At 32.2% G+C, this 21,672-nt stretch overlaps 1 protein-coding gene across 2 annotated transcripts; it reads left to right on the forward strand.

The window, feature by feature from the left end:
- The first annotated feature begins 7,737 nt into the window (after positions 1–7,737).
- Positions 7,738–15,323, forward strand: LOC137827941 (Regulator of chromosome condensation (RCC1) family with FYVE zinc finger domain-containing protein). Of its 2 annotated transcripts, XM_068634321.1 has the most exons (9): positions 7,738–8,304; positions 9,266–9,352; positions 10,533–10,622; positions 10,788–10,874; positions 10,976–11,095; positions 11,574–13,673; positions 13,833–13,979; positions 14,066–14,598; positions 14,898–15,323. In XM_068634321.1, the coding sequence occupies exons 1-9, from the start codon at positions 8,257–8,259 to the stop codon at positions 15,043–15,045; spliced, it is 3,360 nt and encodes a 1,119-aa protein (XP_068490422.1). In that variant the 5' UTR covers positions 7,738–8,256; the 3' UTR covers positions 15,046–15,323. The 2 variants fall into 2 exon arrangements, with proteins under 2 accessions (XP_068490422.1, XP_090161562.1); XM_090305436.1 differs by lacking the exons at positions 10,533–10,622; positions 10,788–10,874 and having other exon boundaries at positions 7,785–8,304.
- The last annotated feature ends 6,349 nt before the right edge of the window (positions 15,324–21,672 follow it).

Genomic DNA, 21,672 nt, shown 5'->3' on the forward strand with positions numbered 1-21,672 from the left:
GATAGAATATATATTGTATATGTGAGAGTTTTTCTCTCCAATATATTGTTGGCATGTGATCTTCAATTAGTGTCGTTCGAACCACCTCCAATAGATGATGATTCTTTTGTTCTGCCATCTCATTCTTTTATGGAGTATTTGCATAGATGAATATTTGACTACTAAAAAGTGTTTAAGTTTGATTGCATATATTCTCCTTCATTACCACTATGCAATTTGTGCTTTGTATCAAGTCTAAATTATTTTGCAAATTTTTTGAAATAGTCCTCCAACTTTATCTTTAGACTTCATCAAACTTAATCAACCATTTGAGTACAATCATCAATAAACATTACAAATCACATTGAGTCACCCAACGTTGTAACCTTAAATTGATGCCATACATAAGAGTGAATGATTATAAAATGAAAAATACTTTTATTTGAAATTAAAGAAAAATAAATTCTTTGACTCTTTGCAAGCTTAGAAAAATCACAATACAAAGTTAAGTGTTTATTTGATCAAATACATTTGGAAATAATTTATCTATGTGATCAAGAGATGCATGTCCTAAACACTTATGCCTTAACCAAATATCATAATCTTTTCTCACTTCTTGAGACTATTTTGTTGTTAACATTTGACCAAGTCTTTTTTAGTCTTTTCTGTCAAATTCAGGAAATACAACCTTCATCGCTTAATAACACAACTAATCATCTTCCTTGTTTAAATGTCCTTAAAAACACAATTGTCAAACCTAAAAATTACAACACATAATAAAGTGTTAGTTATTTGAGAGTCTAAAAATAGGTTATATTTTAGTGAAGAAACATTAAGGTTAATATCAAGGTTCAAATAGTTTGAAATTGCGACAATTCCTTCTCCAATGTGGACTAAACAACAATTGAAGTTCTTTTTGAGTTCTTTCTTTGATGCCCGACTGTGATCCCACCACCTGGGATATCCTATATTTCATAGCTTTGTTCATTTGTGTGCTCATTCTTATTACACTTAGTAATATTTTAGTCACCATTTCCAAAACATTTTGATTGTTTTGCTTGTTTCCTTTTCATCATAGCTATGGAATTAGAAATTCCATAATAACATGCCTCAATTTGAAAAAGAATTTGATCATAAAAAATTGGTAGATTTATCAAATTGGGGCATTTTTTTTTAAATTTATCAAACTGCACAAATTTTTAAAAATGATATAAATGGACAATTCATGTTTGAGAAACACGACATCAAAATATAAGTCCTATTATGACATCGTGTGGACCCCACTTCATGTTGCAACTCCATCTTCATTCTTTATTTTTCACCCATGTTAGACTCCTTGAATTGCGCTTCTATACAATAGACACATGTATTCTTTGTAGGTAGGAGAAATTTTGTCTTTATTATTCTTTATTCTTTGTTACATTATTCATTATATTCTTAAAAAAATAAGGCATGCTTTAATAGCAAGACTTCTGAAATATAAAATAAAATTTGAAAATAAAAGTCGTGCATTTAGCATACAACTTCTTAAATAAAGTTGCAAGATTAAGTTTAGAATCAATACTTGATAAACAATAGACTTGTTCCCCTCTAAACTTATATATGCATGTAAATAATTGAGTAACTTGTAAGTAATATTGATTTTTTTATCAACAAGAAAGAATAAATAAATATGAACCTCTTCAGGAATGGTCAAACCCTATTACAAATCAAATCAGAAACAATTCGCTACTCCCCTCAACCAAACTTAAGCTACTAAATAGAGAAACATAATAACACCACACAAGCATCTTACTCAAACTAAAAGCCTGCAAAGTCATGGGCTTTTAATCATAAACAAACACGTCAACAGGTTTAGACACTAATCCAACCAGGAAAAACAAATGTGTGTAACTTTAGATGTAATCCAATACCAAACCTTTAGTTGGACCAAAGAAAAAATTTCAAAATGATCTATGACTCCACCTTTAAAGATGAATTTATTCCTATGCCTCCAGATCTCACCAACAATTGCAATCCAGACACTTCCCCAAAAGACATTAATATAAGTTGGAACATTACACAGTTTAAAGTGCATAAAATGTGAAACAGGATCAATATGATCTATTGATGCCACCCCAAGTCAAGCATAACACTGGTTCCAAACTAACTAAGCAATTCTATATTAAAAAAATAAATGCCTTGTGGTTTCCTTTGCCTCTCCACACAAACAAGACATACTATCAACCACAACCATTTTTCTTAACAGATTGACTTTAGAAGCAATCATGTTACCCAACATTCTCCAGATAGTAAAATGAGTTGAGGGTATAACTAAGATCTTCTAAAAAGATTCAAACACATGCGAATAAACCCTTCCATAAGAACCCCTCAATACATTGTAGGTCGAACTAACCGTGTACCTAGTAGTCACACCACCCTTCTAAATCCAACACTTTTCCTTATCCAAGGAAAGACACAATCCCTCAAGCACCTGTAGAAGCTGAAGTTCCTTACTCTTCTCCCAATCGAACAAGCCTCTTCTCCAAACTATATCACACTTTCAAGACCCGTTAAGTCACTCCCCAAAAGGAGCCAAATTTGCGTCTTTGCTAATACTCAAAGAAAACAATCTCAGAGAAATCTTCAGTACCCACCCAAACATCATATCAGAATGAAGTCTCTCTGTAACTTAACAATTTCCTTCAACACCGAAGAAGACATTTTATACAGAGAAACATAGAACAACAGTATAGACGAAAGAACAGAGTTAATTAAACAAATCCTTCCTACCATCAACAAAAATCTACTTTTGTACCTATCCAGTCTATTTTTAATTCTATCTACCACTCCAACCCAAAATGCACATCTCTTATGACACCCCCACAAACATCCCCAAATACTTAAAAGGAATAATATTAATGTGTATATTTACCAATAGATTTTCTATTTATTTTTATAATTGTGCGGTTGGTTAGTCTATCCTTTAAAAATAACTATTACTCTTCAAATAATAAACTGTAGTGATAAAAAACATTAAACATATGCCGCTAATTTTCTGTTAATAGATGAACGAGTTTGTAAAGCAATTGAAACAAGATAAATGTCGGTTTGATTTTTTTGTTATTATATTTTTATAATTGACAGAGTTTGTTTGATAAGTATTTTTACTAGATTTTGATATTCTCCTAACCAAATTTTATTGCCTCTAGTAAAAGAGATTATAATGATGAAGTCAATGACTATATGAAATAAATGAAAAACATATAATCATAATTTCATACGAGTTTTTATTTATTGTGAACATGTTATTATACAAGTTTTAATTATTTTACCTTACAGTAAGTAATAAGTCATCTCTTAAAACATTATGGATGTTTATAAAAAATTTCTATGAATATTTATTGAGAAAAAAAAAGTTATCCATAAGTTATAATTAATTTATCAACAAGTTAAAATATCATATAGATAAACTACATGAATTTTTTATAAAACTTAATTTATACCTAAATAGTAAAAATATTTAAAATATATGAAATATGAATATTTTATTAATTTAGTTACAGAAATTTATAAATAAAATTTTTTAATTATTGAAACTTTATTTAATAAAAAAATTGTCTTTATAAATATTTTTTTTTTCTTAATTTTTTAACTGTTTCACTTGTCCTTTTCAATATTCTGTCCTACTGACACAAGTAAATAATTTTTTTTCTCTCCATAATGTAATGATCAATTTTGTGTTTAAAGTATTTTCTCTCTCCATTCTCTTGGTTTGGTTGTATGTTGAGTGATTTGCATGGGTAAGGATATGTGTTTGCATATGTAATGTTGTGGGTAAATATGAATCTATACTAGTATACTAGTATAATTGTAGTGATACTTTCAGTTTGTTGATTAAAAATTGATGTGAGTATGTTTAAGCATTTTGTGTTAAAGTATTAGTTGGAGCTTTGTTTGGAGTTGCTAAAACTTTAAGTGAGAAATGTTAATTTAAAGTTGATACCATATTAGAGTGAAAGACTTGGATTATGTGGATATGACTTGGTCACAATGATGAGTTTTGTGTAGGAAAATTGTATGGATGTGAATTTTTTAGATTGTTGTATACCAAGACATAAAAATACATGAACATGATAATTTTAAGATTTTGATGGTGATTTTTTTATTGTGGTAGTTGTATGTGGTTTTCAATAGGTATCAATGTGTTTGGATAAATATATGAATTTGTGAACATGCTTAAGTTGGTGGAAATCGTTAGTAATTTTATAATGGAAATTAGAAATTAGAAATGAAAAACCTTATGATTTTGAGATATTTGGATTTAAGCTTGTTGAATGTTGTGTATTTTTTAGATTAAGATGTAGAATGTAGTAGCTTAAACCAATTTGATCCTTGTTAAGTAGGAAAATTGATGGAAATTACTTATTTTTAAAGGTTAGAACATGTTAGTTTTGATTGTGTCATTATGACACAAGTATTACATGTTATTGTAGGTATTTAATTTATGCATTTCACTCAAGCGAACTTTGGTCACTATGCGAAAATGCAATTGTGACGAAGGCTCAATTCACGGTGATCTTTGATCAAGAGAAATTTTTCCAAGAAAAAGGTTTGATATAACTTAGTTTATGCTCGAGTGAAGTTTTTTTTTTCCGCTCAAGCAAGGGTAATCAAGTGAAGGTTTTTAGCGCAAGTAAAAATATCCCAAGGAAAAGATGTTTAATACAAATTAGATTTTGTTCGAGTTCGATTTCTCTTGGTCAAGTGAATTTTTTTTTTTGCTTAAGCTAAAATTCTAAATTTTTGTTAATACTTTAAAAGGGTGTTTCTCTAATTAAACGAACATGGTTAAAAAAGTACTAAATTATATGTTTAATTGATTTGTTTGATTTTATTAGATGAATTATGTTGTATAGAAATATAGTTGTGAAGTGTAAAATGTGATTTGAGGTTGACGATGTAATGTAGACAAGATGTTTATCAAAGAGGTAACACTGTTTATTTATAATGATGAATGTATTAATTTTGAGATGTTTGTGAAAGAATTATCTTGACTGTAATGTTTACCAAACTCACAAAGGAAATTATCATATATTAAGAGTCAATGAAGATTTTTACAAATCAACTTGGAATGTAAAAAATAATTGTCTTGTAAGTCATAATAATTTATCATATCATAAAGTGGATAATGCTCATTACTTATGATATAATATTTAATAAAAGAATAATGTTACATGTACAAAATCTTCTATATTTAAATTCAACGCATGTGCTTTTTAGAAGTTATCAATTGCAGACAAACTTAAAAAAATGTTTAAAAAAATGAAATTGTGATGTTGATTAGATAGAAATTGATATCTATAAATTTTGGCATGAGATAAATATATAATTAAGTTTTATTATATGCTAATTAATGTGTTTGATGTGAATAGATAATTTATAGTTATATAAATAAGAAGGTGATATGAAAGAGTGATTAATTAAATGGAGAAATCTTATTCATAAGCAACACTTGCCATAGAATGTGCATTTGGTTTCATTCAAACACTACATTACATTCTCCTTCTTTACATCTTTCTATTCCCTCATCCCGCAAAACCCGTCCTCACTTTTGCTTATCTAATATGTTCTTTCATTTTTATGTTTTTACCCTAAAAACAATATTATTTAGTTCAAAAGGTTAAAAAGAGGAGAAGGAGTTTTAAGTAAAATGAAAATGGATGAAAATAAAATCTATAAATATTGAAAAATAAGAAAGATTGAAGTAAAATTCTATTTTTTTTTCTCATTCCTCTTGAATAGAATCTAAAAATTAGACATTTGTAGATTCTCTTTTTAAAGTTAGTAATATATGATACTATTTTATTTATTTATGTTAGGTTATTTTGTTTTAAGGGTGTGTTTGAATTTATGTTAAAACATCCAAATCAATTTCCATTTTTTTTATTAAATATTGTGTTAATATGTTTGGTAATTTTTCTTTTGATTCTGTTAGAGCTCAAATTTATGAGATTTCAATAATTTTAAAAATTAAAATACATTAATAATTTTTAGTTCTAGCTAAATTCATTTCAATTTAATTTATTAACTAAAATTCAATTTTTTTTTATATTTATTTCATTCTAGATGTTTAGTAACACACTAGTATTAATATATTTTTTTTCTCCCTTTCCACTTACGTGATAGATTGATATGTTTGGAAGACTAAAATCTAGTGTGTCTTTCTAAAAAACTAAGTTATGCCTGCAAAAATATTTTTAGAATTAAATATATTTTTGTCTCTATATTATAGTATGAAACTGATTTTTTTTAATTTAAATTTTAAATCTCTTACATATTTGTAATAAAAAGATTATTAAAATAAATCTTTTTATTAGTATTTTTTAAGTAATAAACAAACGAACAAATTTTCAATATAGATGGTATAAAAAATTGTTAAAAACTTATTTTAATAACTTTTTTATTACAAATTCAACTGATTTAAAGTTTGTAGAAAAAAAACTAATTTAACGTTGAAGTATGAACTAAAAATATATTTATCTTTTTTTTTTATAATGGTTCTGTTTGTAAATTATAACTCAAATGACTTGTTAATATTGTAAAATATTTGGCACACTAACAGGGTATAGAAATTAAATTTTTATTTATAGTTTGATTTCATAACAAAAAAACAATTTTTTCATAAGAAACTCATTAATACACTTTTCCCGTCGTTTTGAGTTAACTCCTCCTAAAGGCCTAACATGGTCAATTAATAAGAAATCTAATAATTTTAATATTCAAAGTGTTTTTTTTTTGTTGTTATATGACAACTGTAATTAATGAATATATTCTAATTAAATATATAATGATTATTCAAGGTCATTTATTTCTCATACAGTGTACTTTTTAGGTTAAATATCTCAGCTATTAATAAAAAACAATAAATTTTCATTTAAAGAATACACACATTAATATGTAATTGATTTACTCAGTAAATAGCTTCAGCACAAATAGAAATAGGTGATTGATATAAATAAGTTAGCATATTTTTAAAGTCTAAAATTTATTGTAACAAATAGTTTTAAAGTTATTTCACTATATTAATATTTTTAATTTAAATAAAAATGTTTTGCATAAAAAATAACACAGAATAAATCTAGAAAAGGGTGTTAGTAGCAACATTTTTCTAAAACAAATTATTAATTATTTTTCATGTAAATTTTACTACTCATAAAATATAACCACTCGGCATATTTAGTAAAATTTGCATATATTTTATCTTTTTAATAGAGACAAGCATTTTCCACAATATTATTTAAGTTGAATAAAACAAAAGGTGAAATTTTCTTACTTTAAAATGAGACTATAATTTAAATTTAATCAATCTCACATGAATTGATTCAAGTGTGCCACAGTGGATAATTTCATCAAACTGTACAATAATTCGTTTCCTTTTTTGGAGAAAAACCAAACACAAGTGAAGAAGGGCCTTTTTGCCATTCTCACATTCATTACAACCTTAACCAAACATTAATATTTAATAAACCCCCCTTGTCCCCTGCCAAATTACCAAACCATCCTTTCTCAGCTAGTGCATCTTTTCCAAGCATAAAAAATGAACAATAAAATAAATAATTAAACCTTTATAATTAATTAATTAATTTGTAACATTTTAATTAATTTTTAAAAAAATAGGAGTCATGCTTTGGAAATGTCTTCTCATTTCTTTTCAGGAGAGTTTCTTTCTGCTTTTGCTTATTATTTAATTTAATATTCCCACATAATAAAGGGTTTGTTTTCAATTTCTGTTTTTATTTTTTTTTTCTTCTCATTCTTTCTTCTTCTTTTGACTAGTTGTACTTTTACAGGCTCGGATACTCTCTCTCTCTAAAACTCTTTCTCTCTCCTCTGTCCCCTCCACCCCCTCTTTGGCGACGCCGCCGGAACCCGCATTCTTCGCCGGAATTTTTCATCTGGCGCCGAGAAACACCTTCTTCTCACCCTCCAACCGAACCGGGTTGCTCGAACCCGTTTTGTTTTCTCACCCGGTCCAAGTCTTTGCATGAGTTGAAAAGTTTGCGTCTTTGACTTGGAACTGCGAATGAGGCTAGTGGGATTTCGGGTTCTGTGAAAAGGAATAGATCCGCGAAGGTTTTTTGGCATTTTGAGTGGGAATAAGAAGTGGGTTTTTATCTTCAGAGAGAGAAAGTGAAGAGAGAGAAAGCGAGAGGCTGAGGTCGAGGTTTATGATGTACGGAACTTTGTGCAGCGATCGTAGAGGGTGGTGGCGTTTCGGTGAATCTCTCACATGGAATGGCAGATCTTGTTAGCTACAGGAATGCCGACCGTGACATCGACCAAGTCAGTTGCTTGTTTAATATCACAGTTTTGTTTTTTTGAGTTAAATTTTGATGCTTGCTTTAAGTGTTTGGTAGAATTTTGGGAACTGTTTTTGTTGAAGGTTTTTTTTTTTGGGAATGTGATGATTGTGATCAGGTGCGTGCGTGTGTGTGTATCTTTGTTGGAAGTGATTGGGAAATTTGTGGGAGGTGAGGGTATGGGAGTGAAGACATGGTGGGGGAATATATGTATGGAGACTATTTTGTTATGGGGATGCTGGAATTGGGATGAGATTTTGATTAGAGACTTCATATTGTTATGGTTGTGAATTGAGTCTGTGATCCTTTTGAAGAGGTTAAATGGGGTTTGGTTGATTAGTGAATTGTTGCTTTATCAACTGCCATGGAATATGGGTGTCTTGAAGAGGAGAGATTAGGTATGCGTGTCTGTGTTTGAATTAACAGATGAGACGCCAGATATTGTGGCGGACTTGGTTTAGGTTGTTAGTACCAATAGGAGGCAAGTGCTAATAGGGTATATGTTTTAATGATGAAAGTTTGATTCAGCACCTTATGAAAATGTTTTGGATAGTTTGATATGGGATATCGAAGCTTGCGTCACTGTTGTTGTATTGGTTGTAGTAACTACATGGAATATGGCCAAATTAGTGATTGTCTAGTGAAATTGAGCATCCGATTAGTGCTGTTTGCTTGGACAATAATGATAGTGGTCCCAGATATATATGTGACCTGTACAATATTTTCAACCATCAATCTGGGTTAAAAATATTAAGAAGGCAGAGAGAGATGTTTCTTGGAGAAGCCTAATGTTGTAAATCATTGCTGGATATTTTATGAAACTTTCACAACATTTATGCTACAAGATGCCTTGATCATTGTTATTTCTCATTTCTCCACATAATTTGTATTTTTTATGTAAATTATTGTTTATATGTTCAATCTTTTACTTTTTCATTCTGCAGGCATTGATTGCTTTGAAAAAGGGCGCTCAACTACTTAAATATGGTCGTAAGGGAAGGCCTAAGTTTTGTCCGTTTAGACTTTCCAATGTAAGTTAAATGAAATCCATCCTTTTCAGGAAAGTGTTAGTGAATTCTCTAATTTTCTTGCTTCATTAGCTTTCTGGATTGGACTGTACTTAACTGTTTATATGCTCAATTCAAAATACTCTGTGAAAGATAGGGGCTTTGGCATGGTAGCTGATGCTATATGAAAAATATTGTATCGAAAGCCTATTAATTTGTACTTGTAATGCTTTTATCAGCACTGTTATTATGCAGTCAATCTATTTTTTTTTGCCCTGCTTACTAGAAATGTTGTATTTGAAAATTTTGTTTACAATAACGTTCATTGATACATGTAGCTGCCCAACAACTTACAGTAAGTGTTGAACTAACGATATCAAATGTCAATGGGCCAAACAAGGCACTATTCTTCTATTGGATTAGAGTCTGTCATACTGTGGTGTTTTGTGTTTCTATGTTAACTGGGGGTGACTATTTAGTTGTAATCTCTGACCAAGTATTACTATGGGGCTTGCTCCTAATCTCTTCATGTCCATTTCTTTCCTTTCTTTTATTGGTACTACGAACTAACTGTGCTGGACTGCATCATAATTAGATGGTTCAATTTGAGGCCTTCTAGTATGTCATATAAAAAGGTTTGCTTGGCCAAAATCAATACTTTCCTGAATCCCGAGAATTCTTTGGTTCATTCTCAGAGGAAGGTTGCAGGTCATTATTATTAATTTTCAATACTATTTCTATGTCCACAATTTGGTAATTTAGCACAGGCCTTTTGGTTTGTAAAGCAATGAGGTCAAGAGTTTATGTGGTCCAATGGCAGTTTGTTGGTTTTTGTTGCCACATTCTGGGTTTGGTATAACCAGTTGAGGTGATCAGTAGTTAAACTGGACGTGAATAAAACCTCAATTTTTTTGTTTGATTTGGATCAGATTTACTGACTCTATGCTCAAGTGGTATCATTCCTCACTCTGGTGCTAACTACCAACTAATAGTGATTTTGTAGCTTTAATTTTGGACATATGTTTCTTATCTGATGCATGCTATTACAGTCGTATTCATGATTGTTGATAAGAATATTTTGTGTTGCTTCCTTGGCTGTAATTTGTAGAGTATAAACTTAACAGATGTGTATATAGTAGGCTTGGTTTTGACACTAATTTGAGTTATTTCTAATTCTACTCATTCAAATATCTGAAAACCACAGGATGAATTGACTTTAATCTGGATATCAAGCAGTGGAGAAAAAAATCTGAAACTATCTTCTGTCTCAAGAATTATTCCTGGACAAAGAACTGTGAGATTTCTACAGTACTGTTTTATGTCATACTGACGATGACGCCTTAGCATCCTTTTCTATTAACTCAGTGATATCCCAGAAGAAACTGATATATATATATATATATATATAAACTATTTCTCCTCTTCTATACAATTAATTTGCCTTCTCTTCTTCTGTCAGGCTGTTTTCCAAAGATATCTGTGTCCTGAGAAGGATTATCTTTCTTTTTCACTTATTTATAACAACGGGAAGCGATCCCTTGATCTGGTTGGTGATGAATTCTGAAGTTCCTTGGATGACTACAACATGGTTTTGTTTCTATTTTCTGCATTTATCATTGTTATAAAATGTTTTATGTTGTGTTTCAGATTTGCAAGAATAAAGTTGAGACTGAAGTGTGGATTTCTGGTCTCAAGGCACTGATATCTTCTGGTCAAGGTGGGCGTTCCAAAATTGATGGATGGAGTGATGGAGGCCTCTATCTTGATGTAAAAACCTAATTGTTGTCTTTGTAATTGTCATGTTTCTTGTACTTTGACATAGACTGAGAAAGATAATATAGATCACAGATCTTACTCTTGATCCAGTAATGGTGTGTTCATCATTTTCATTGAAATAAATATTTTGGATGATTTATGATAAGGGGAACTCATTGGTTTTCTGCTTCATTAAAAGAGTATAATTGTTTCCTCTGAGCAAGGTTAATCTTGATTTTATGGATTAGCTCTTACCCTGGAAACATTATTCTGCAGTTTTCTGAAACAAAGTGCTATTCGCCCTTGCTCTTCTTTGGACACAATTTAGGATTTGTTGATTATGGTATTTGGGAATTATGGACTGAAATATAGGTTTTCCAAAATGCCGCTATTTTTCCTCATACATTACTATTATTATACTGTATAATAGCTTCATTGGTAAAATACATGGACAACTTTGTATAATTCTTTCTGGCTCAATTATTTTCAGGACAGTAGAGACTTGACATCAAATAGTCCTAGTGAAAGTTCAGTGAGTGCTTCACGAGACATCAGTTCTCCTGACATTTCTGTTAGTCTGGCAAATACTTCCCCACAATCCTTTCACTCTGAAAATACTGTAAATTTTGAAAGATCACATGCACCATCAAACCCATCAAATATGCAAGTGAAAGGATCTAGTTCAGATGTTTTTCGTGTTAGTGTCTCAAGTGCCCCCAGCACATCTAGTCATGGGTCTGCACCTGACGATTATGATGCTCTTGGGGATGTATACATATGGGGAGAGGTTATCTGTGAGAATGTTGTGAAAGTTGGCGCTGATAAAAGTGCTAGTTATTTCAGCCCAAGGACGGATGTTTTACTCCCCAGGCCACTGGAGTCGAATGTGGTTTTAGATGTGCTTCAAATATCATGTGGTGTTAAGCATGCCGCTTTAGTCACAAGGCAGGGTGAACTTTTCACATGGGGTGAAGAATCTGGAGGACGCCTTGGCCATGGTGTTGGGAAGAATGTGATTCAACCTCGCCTAGTTGAAGCAATGACTTCTGCAACTGTTGATTTTGTTGCCTGTGGGGAGTTCCATACCTGTGCTGTTACGATGTTTGGGGAACTATATACATGGGGTGATGGTACTCATAATGCTGGGCTTCTTGGCCATGGAACTGATGTTAGTCATTGGATACCAAAGAGAATTGCAGGTCCACTAGAGGGGCTTCAAGTTGCTTTAGTCACCTGTGGTCCATGGCACACAGCCTTGATAACTTCAACTGGTCAGCTCTTTACATTTGGGGATGGAACATTTGGTGTCCTCGGCCATGGAGATAGGGAAAATGTATCGTATCCAAGAGAAGTAGAATCCTTGTCTGGGTTGAGGACAATAGCTGTTGCATGTGGAGTGTGGCATACTGCAGCTGTTGTAGAGGTTATTGTGACTCAATCAAGTGCTAGTGTATCGTCAGGTAAATTGTTTACATGGGGTGATGGAGATAAAAATCGTCTTGGACATGGAGACAAGGATGCTCGACTTGAACCAACTTGTGTACCTTCACTTATCGATTACAATTTTCATAGAATTGCTTGTGGGCACAGTTTGACAGTAGGGCTGACAACGTCTGGTCAAGTTTTTACAATGGGAAGCACGGTTTATGGTCAGCTTGGGAATCCCCAGTCTGATGGAAAGCTGCCATGTTTGGTTGAAGACAAGCTTGCAGGAGAACCTGTTGAAGAAATTGCATGTGGCGCTTATCATGTTGCTGTTTTAACATGCAAAAATGAGGTTTACACTTGGGGGAAGGGTGCAAATGGGAGATTGGGTCATGGAGATGTTGAAGATCGAAAAACACCAACTTTGGTTGACGCCTTGAAAGATAGACATGTGAAATATATTGCATGTGGTTCAAACTACTCTGCAGCAATATGCCTTCATAAGTGGGTATCCGGTGCTGAGCAGTCTCAGTGCTCTGCTTGTAGACAGGCATTTGGGTTCACTAGAAAGAGGCACAACTGTTATAATTGTGGACTAGTGCACTGTCATTCATGTAGTTCTAGGAAAGCATCAAGAGCTGCACTGGCTCCAAATCCTGGAAAGCCTTATCGTGTATGTGATTCTTGTTTCGTAAAATTGAACAAGGTTGCAGAATCAGGCAATAATAATCGGAGGAATGCTCTACCTCGTTTGTCAGGTGAAAACAAGGACAGATTGGAGAAGGCTGACCTAAGATTGACCAAGACAGCTGTCTCTTCTAATATGGATTTGATAAAGCAGCTTGATAGTAAGGCAGCCAAACAGGGGAAGAAGGCTGATACATTCTCTCTGGTTCGCACCTCACAACCACAATCTTTGCTACAGCTTAAAGATGTTGTCTTGTCTACAGCTATTGATTTGAAGCGAACTGCTCCTAGACCTGTTCTGACACAATCTGGAGTGAGTTCCAGGTCTGTGTCTCCATTCTCTAGAAGACCAAGCCCCCCTCGTTCAGCCACACCTATTCCAACAACATCCGGGCTTTCCTTCACAAAAAGTATTGCCGATAGTTTGAAGAAAACAAATGAGCTTTTAAATCAGGAAGTATTGAAGTTACGTGCTCAGGTATATTATTCTTCCCCCATTTTTGTCATGTCAATCAAATTGAAGTTAGCTGCTTTGATAGCATAGATTTTCTCCTTTTTAAATTTTCTTCCCTGATACAGATTTTGATGCTTTATGCTTATATTTACTTGTTATGGAATCTAACATAATTTTTGTTAGGTTGAGACCCTGAGACAGAGATGTGAAATGCAAGAATTAGAGCTTCAAAGGTCATCAAAAAAGACTCAGGAGGCTATGGCTCTGGCTGCTGAGGAATCTGCCAAATCTAAGGCTGCAAAAGAAGTTATAAAGTCACTTACAGCACAGGTTAATTTTGGGTTAATTTACTTTTCTTGGAGGTATTACTGTTCTACACTTATGCTTATCAACCTGCCACATTGTTTCACTTTCAGCTCAAAGATCTGGCTGAGAGGCTTCCTCCTGGCGCTTATGATGCTGAGAGCATCAGACCAGCTTACCTGCCAAACGGTCTGGAGCCAAATGGGATTCATTATCCAGACATAAATGGTGAGCGTCACACCAGGGCTGAGTCAATCAGTGGCTCTAGTTTGGCTTCCATTGGACTTGAATCATCCCTGATGAGCAGAACCGAAGGCATTTTGACTGGAAGCTATGGAGCTAATATTTACCAGCAAAACCGGGGATCTGTAACCTCTAATGGGACAGATGATTACCCGGATGTTAAATTGCCAAATGGCAGCAGCGTGATTCAGACAGGTGGTAGTACTGTGTCTGATACTGTTGATGGTAGGGATTCTGGAAATTTTCAAGATGATGAGAGTGGTTTGAGATCAAGGAATGCCATGATACCTGCTAATAGTAGTCAAGTTGAGGCAGAATGGATTGAACAATATGAACCTGGTGTCTATATAACACTCGTCGCCCTGCGTGATGGAACAAGAGATCTGAAACGAGTGCGGTTCAGGTAATAGAAACAGTTCTCCTTATTTACTGGATATGTTTATATGGTTCTACAAATATATATGACTTCCAAGTGTAGACAGCCTCCAATAGTAGTATACCAGTGATAATTTTCAATATGGTGCTTGGGATTTAAAGACTTGTAAATAATTCTGTTTTTGGTGCCAACTCTGCATGTGAATATCTTTAACTAGGTCAAGATATTGGTTAGGCTGATTTCTAAACACATGATTGTTGTTGGTTTAAACTAGGAAGTCTTAGTTAACTTGCATGTCTAACATGTTTGGTGGTGAATGTGTGCAGCCGGCGAAGATTTGGAGAGCACCAAGCTGAGACTTGGTGGTCGGAGAACCGCGATAGAGTATACGAAAGGTACAATGTTCGAAGCACCGACAAGTCTTCCGGCCAAGCTGCACGTAGGGCAGATGGTGCTGGTTCACCTGTTTTATAATCATAGGGAAGTAGATGGAGGGAAGTTCTCCATTAACACTTTTTGTTGCAGTGAGCTTTGTAGGAATCAAATATCAATATGAAGGAACCAGGCATACCTTTTGAGTTTTATTGTCTATCCTTTTTCTCTTCAAATATTTTTGTTCCCTCACCTTTTTTTCTCTCTCAAGTGAAATGTCTTCCATTTTATTTGGGCAAGTGCCCTTTACATATCAGTTGTATTGTAGTGTATATAAAATCATCAGTTGAGATAACCTTCCTATTTTCTTGGTTTTTTTCTCCCCGTTGCACCTTTTTTCTTACCTCAATATGTATACCTCAGAATAAAATGTATGCGTGGTGATTTTGTTGTAAATTATTATTTAATTATTACTACAGGGAGTACATTTTGTACTCTTAGTTGTTAAAGAAAAAGGTTTCTTGGTTATGAAAACACACCTTTGATGTTGCTATCACTACCAAGATAACACATAAGTGTTGTTGTGTTAAGGTTTATGTAGCATATATACGGACATTGGTGGGATAGGTATAATTTCTCAAATGTAGGATATTAGGATATGAAGACAGAGATCTATATATTATATAATTATAAATTATATAAATTGACAATAGAGATTTAAGTACATTAAGTATGTTTTAGTTTTTTTCTAAGTGGTTGGTTCGAAAAGATTTGTTTCTTATTTTTATAATTATAATAAAAATTTATACTATAAGTTTTAGTTTTTAAAAAATTAATGAATTTTTCTTTTTTAAATTTGTGTTAGACTCATACTAAAATTGTTAAAAATCAAATAAATATTTTTTGAATTGGGCACTCCTACGAGTGTTGTGTCTGATACGTGTGTTTGACACAAACACGTCATTTAAGATGAGTGTCCAAACTTCATAGGTTAGGGTACGAAATCAATGGAACTAAATTGTAGATTAACTCTTCCCTTGAACCAGTCTAAAATAAAATTTTATCCCTTTTTACTTTTGATAATGTTGCTTTTATAGATAATTTAGGGCTTGAATGAAATCTGGAAAATTCACGTAAATTGGTAATAATTTGGTGAATTGGTAATAATTTGGAGGTTAGTTGAGTTTTTTAAAATCTCGGTATTAGTGATAATTATTCTACGAATATAGCTACGGATTTTTTCTGCACATATACATACTCATGGGTCTCCCCTAAATTCCTGCACAATTATATTATAATTTTTTAAAATTTGTTAACTCAATTTATTTCATAAAAGAGTAACATTAAGCATATTTCTAATAATTATAAAATATTAAATATAAGTTTAATTTTCCTACTCTAATCATTTTTAAAAAAATATGAATTTATTTACAGGCTCGCCACCTTTCTAATAAAAAAGCCTGCAATTATTATATATCATCCAGTGCCATAAGTGAACGTGAAGTTGTGACTTTTACAGAGTTTCTTTAAAAGGAAAAAACCCCAAACAAAAAACAATAGTCACTTGGTGCTAGAAAAGATATAGTAATGAGTGTGAAATCTTTCTCTGATAACTAATACAATTTCTTAATTCATCCTTCATAGCGATATGAAATCTTTGGAGAATCATATATAGTTTGTCTCCTCTGCTTGGAACATTGCCTTACTAACTACACCTCTTAGCTCTCCATTAGAGGACATAATCCATAGAGAATAAAATAAGTTACCTTCATTCATGAGGTAGAAGACATGAACAACACAACAAACCTTTTCTGCAAAGGTACACATTTCTAGTTTAATATTATCATGCATTCTTGTCATTCTTTTGCATAAGATTCAGAAAAGAGGTCATTGTAATGAACAAGAGACACCTTTATGAATCATGAATGAAGTCAACTTTTTAGTTCAATGGCGGTCAATAAGATTCTTGACTTTATTGGTTTCATGGTTAGGTGCATGGTGGATTCGAATAAATAGATAGGGAATTCAATGAAGTATCTGAAAATATTAAACACACCATAATAAAACAATTTGCAATCTTCATCTTTAAAGTAATATTTTATTTTATCACTTTATTACGAAGTGCACTTTAGCTTAACTCAATTTCATAAAATCAGTTCATGGAGTAAGGTTTGCACCTACTTACATACAATGAAATATTTTTATATCTAGTCGATCTGACATCTTCAACACACTTTTTTTTTTTTTTGAAAAGTAGATTATTTTTTAAAAGTACAATTAAGTATCTTTGAACTGAGCCATAGTTGTAATTAATACAATAAATATTAAGGTTTTCATATGTATAATATTCAAAGGGAGAAACTGGAAACATATTTATTCATATGTTATTTAATTTATTTACTATATAATGTAAAATTTCAACTCACATTTAAATACGTAAAAAAAATCTCAATTTAGTTATATATACATATACATACATATATATATATATATATATATATATATATATATATATATAGTAGGTACAGAACATTAAAAACACTGACAATGAAACTAGTTCTTACATGAAATCACCACTTTCACTTTTGACTGCAAGGTACTACACTGAGAAAGAAACCAAGCTTTTGTTTCACCAAAACAATTGAAGTATGAGTCGTTTAGTTCTCTTAATTAATTACACAAGGAATGTTAAAAGTTTTAATTTCTAGACATTAATAAGTTTGATATAGTTTTTATATTTTTTCTTTAAAAAAAATAAGTTGTGCATTGAAAATATAAAACAATTTTAAAATATATAACTAATAACGAATTACATATATATGATAAGTTTGTTTATATTTATAAGAATTATTTTTAAAATTATATCAATAATAATTTTTCGATTGGCTTACAAACTAAACAAAATTATACGCAACGTAATAACTAAACTCTTATTTTAAAATAAAAGTGCAATTTACTTCGAGACATTATATTAGGCAATGTTTGACCAGTTTTATTTTGAACTTCCCATTAGAATAAGTCAGGTCAAGTAACCTTTTAAGAAAACGATATTTAAAAAAAAAAATATAAAATCCTAGTAAAAGTAAAAGTTAGTTTTAATATCTTTCGACTTTTTTCTCATTTAAAAAATGTCAATATTAAAAAATTTTAACATGAACCTAAAAATAACTTTTAAGGCACATTTATTAAATTATTATACTTTCTTAATTTAGTAATTCTTTGATAGATTTTTATTTATTTTTTACTTGCAGTTTCAATTTCGATTTTTAACTTACGCTAACAAAGTTTAGAAAACATATTGATATCATTGTAACACTGTTTAAATTGCTCAGACAATTTTTTTTCTTGGATACTGAAAGGTTCATTTTAAAAAATATATTTTTTCACTTATGTTTGAGTTTGGTATTTAAATAACCAGAAGATAGTTAAAGAATTTTGCTTAAAGTGGTGAAGAAAAAGTGGAAACAAATTCCTTATGAAGACAAAGTTTCAAAATTTGAGTAGCCATCCTTATTAATGGCTCTCACATGGCTTCAAAGCTAGGTCTGAAATCATGATATGATGATTTGACATGATTTGAAACAGTTTACCCACCCTACACAATTAACATTTTATGGGACTAATTAACATTAGTTTTACCATGTTGTATATTTTGTTTTGTCCTATATAGTTGCAATTGAGACTTGTTGACGTTATCCACACCAACTTAGACATAATTACATTCATTCTGTAGACATAATCATTGCACAATTTTTCCAAGCTCCTAAAACTTTCAGTGCACAAGATTACGAAACTTTTAACAAATAAACTTTGCAATTATAAATAAAATAAAACTTTAAGTGATCCTTGATTATCTTGAAATTATCAAAAATGGCACAAATCACACGTTGGATTTTGAAGCAGTGTAGTGGAGGATGGCTAAGAAATGCAGTCCTCGTACGAGCATTTATTAGCTACTAACTAAACCAAATGAAAACGCTAAAAATGGACGATTCTCACGTCATTTCCCGAAAGTTTATGAGAATGTGTGGTCACTCATAGCTACAGTAATTATGAGTTTTGCACGCATTGAAACATTCAAAGAAAGAATTTCTAAGTTTAGAAGAACAGAAACATGCCACAGGAATCAACGATGCAACTTCTTTTCTAAATCTAACATACATGATACATGTCGACAGTATCCATTCATTGAATCCTTCGAAAACAATATTCATTGAAAGTTCCACTTTTCTTTCTCCCAGAGGAAGAATAATGCCAGCTTGCATGCGTTTTTACCAAACCAAAAGCTTACTTGAAAGAAACAGAAGCACAGAAGTAGATACACATCAACTTTGCGAGGTGTGTCAACAAGTAGATACACATCAACTTTCAGAGTTTTGCCACCTTTTTTCTCTTTGCTTCCAAGTACAAGCCAAACCATAAAACATTTCTTGCTTTGAACCCTCAAGGGATCTATTCTATCACAAGGTATACGAAACTAGCTAAGCTTGCCCAGATATACATACATATTCACCTGATATGAAGATGATAATAATCTACATATACACTTTTAACAGTTCGTTTTGAAACTGTTTTGTCCCTTGAAAATGATCTAAAAAATAGTAACCACAAAGAGGGAAGTAAACCAAAAAAGGTAAAGGCAAAATACAAATAATTAAGGCATCATATACATTACCCTTAAACTTTCTTGACAAGATGGTGAAGAAGGAATACATAAGATACATATTCCTCTATGGTTTCCCCGTTGAGCTTTGTAATCCAATGCCGTTGTGCTTCCTAGAAGGCCCCGAGGGTGGGATTGGCATTGCTTTGGGCAAGAAACCGAAGAAGTTTGGAGGCAAAGCCTCACCCTTTGGCTGCACTTTGAAAACTTGATGAGTGTATCTAGAGCCATAACTATGGCCAACAAAATATATAACCAAAAGCATGAGCATGACTAGGACCAAGTTGAGATATCTTGTATCCATTAAGGAGTTTAATTCCTTTATGGCAAGAGAATCTCAGAAAGGAAAGAGAGAAAGAGAGAGAGAGAGGGGGGTGTTAAGTCGTTGATGGGTGGGAAATGTTGAAACAGAAAGGGGAGGATAATGAATGGAGGGGATGAAATGCTATAAGATGGTTTGAGTTTCACACATTCTTAATAAATGAAGGAATTTATGGGGCGATTGAAGTGGCAAGAGTGGCTTGTTTGTGAAGTATGTGTGAAAGGAACTATGAAGAAGAACGAGGGCGGTGTGTGCGGAAACATGGGGGGAGTAAATGCAATGTCATGTGCTTTAAGATTTGACTGTTGGAGTGATATTTGTGTTAGACTTTTGGTGGCTTGTGGCAATAAATGAGACAGCATGAAGCAATAGTACTACTTTTATTCAATTAAAAATTGCAGAGACTAGCAAAATTCTTTCCAAGACCTTGGAAGAGAAAGATATGTTCCAAGCCACACAAGCTGGGATAGAATAGAAACCAGCCAAATGAACTAGCAGTAAAAAGAAGAAGTTATGTAACTTTATTATTTTTCTAATGTTTGTGTATAAGGGTACAACATATAGGGAGCAAAATAGGGTTAGTGTTGTCGGGTTAGGTGAATCTGTGGGCCTTCATGGAAATAAATGACGGACTATGGAACTGAAAGTCCTAAACTGTTGTGCCAAGTCTCAAACACAGCAACATGCAAACATGTCCCTCATCAATGAGTTAGGGACTAAAATCTATATGGGGGGCATTCAATGAGGTGATGTCATAACTTCCCCCCTAAGTCATGGATCAGAATTGTGTTCATGCTTCAACTATGAGAAAAAATATCAAAACAAAGTAAAAAAATGATTGCCTTTGATCTAAATTTTCTAGATAACAATGTTAAATTTGTGAGTATAAATAAGGTTGATTGTGTTGAATGGAAAGGGTATTGATGAACGAGGAGAGTGGTGAATGAAAAGAATAGGGTTTTCTTAGACATAATAAAGAGTTGGACCATGGAATGCACCGAAATAAGAGGGGGATAAAGTTGGACCCACGATCTGAATGGACACAGAGACAGATTGATGAGGGGTGGATTGTGGTGTAATCAGTGGTCGTAAGTTGTCTACACAAGGAATGGTGTGTGGTCGTAGGAGAAAAGAAATGTAGTTGGACTCCAAGTTTAGACACTTCTGTGGTGGGGGATATGTTAGTGTGTCTTTAAAGAGAGTATTAGATCGTAACAAAAACAAAATACATGGTACTAGATTCATCATTTCTTTCTACTGGATCATTGTTGCCAACAACAATTTTGTTGGTGTGACAATGTTCAGAACATATTTGCCTGCGTAATTTGTCTTTCCATGGATATGGGGAAGCTCTTTCATTATTCAACCCCTACTTCATCGACATCAAACCTGGTAAAAAAAATGGTTCCAGGTAGAAACAATTATCCTTAACTTAAAAGAGCTAAGTGTAAACTACAATAACCTTATTTATTAGGTGAACCAACTTCTTTAAAAAAGTATTCATAAACTTCTACAACATCTTGAATTTCTCTTCTCAAATCACTCACAAACCGAATTATCTTTAATTGGTTAATTTAGATATATTTTCAACTGTCCTAATTCAATCTTTAAACATTTTAAATATTTATAAGAAGAAAACTATTATATTTTGTTTACCTGACAAATGAATTTTCAATATAAACTAAGATGTTAAATATTTCATATAAATTTATCATTGACGTTAATGATATAATAAATCCACACT

The sequence above is a fragment of the Phaseolus vulgaris genome, chromosome 7 (genome assembly GCF_051622355.1).
Source record: "Phaseolus vulgaris cultivar YP4 chromosome 7, ASM5162235v1, whole genome shotgun sequence".
NCBI classification, from domain to species: domain Eukaryota; kingdom Viridiplantae; phylum Streptophyta; class Magnoliopsida; order Fabales; family Fabaceae; genus Phaseolus; species Phaseolus vulgaris.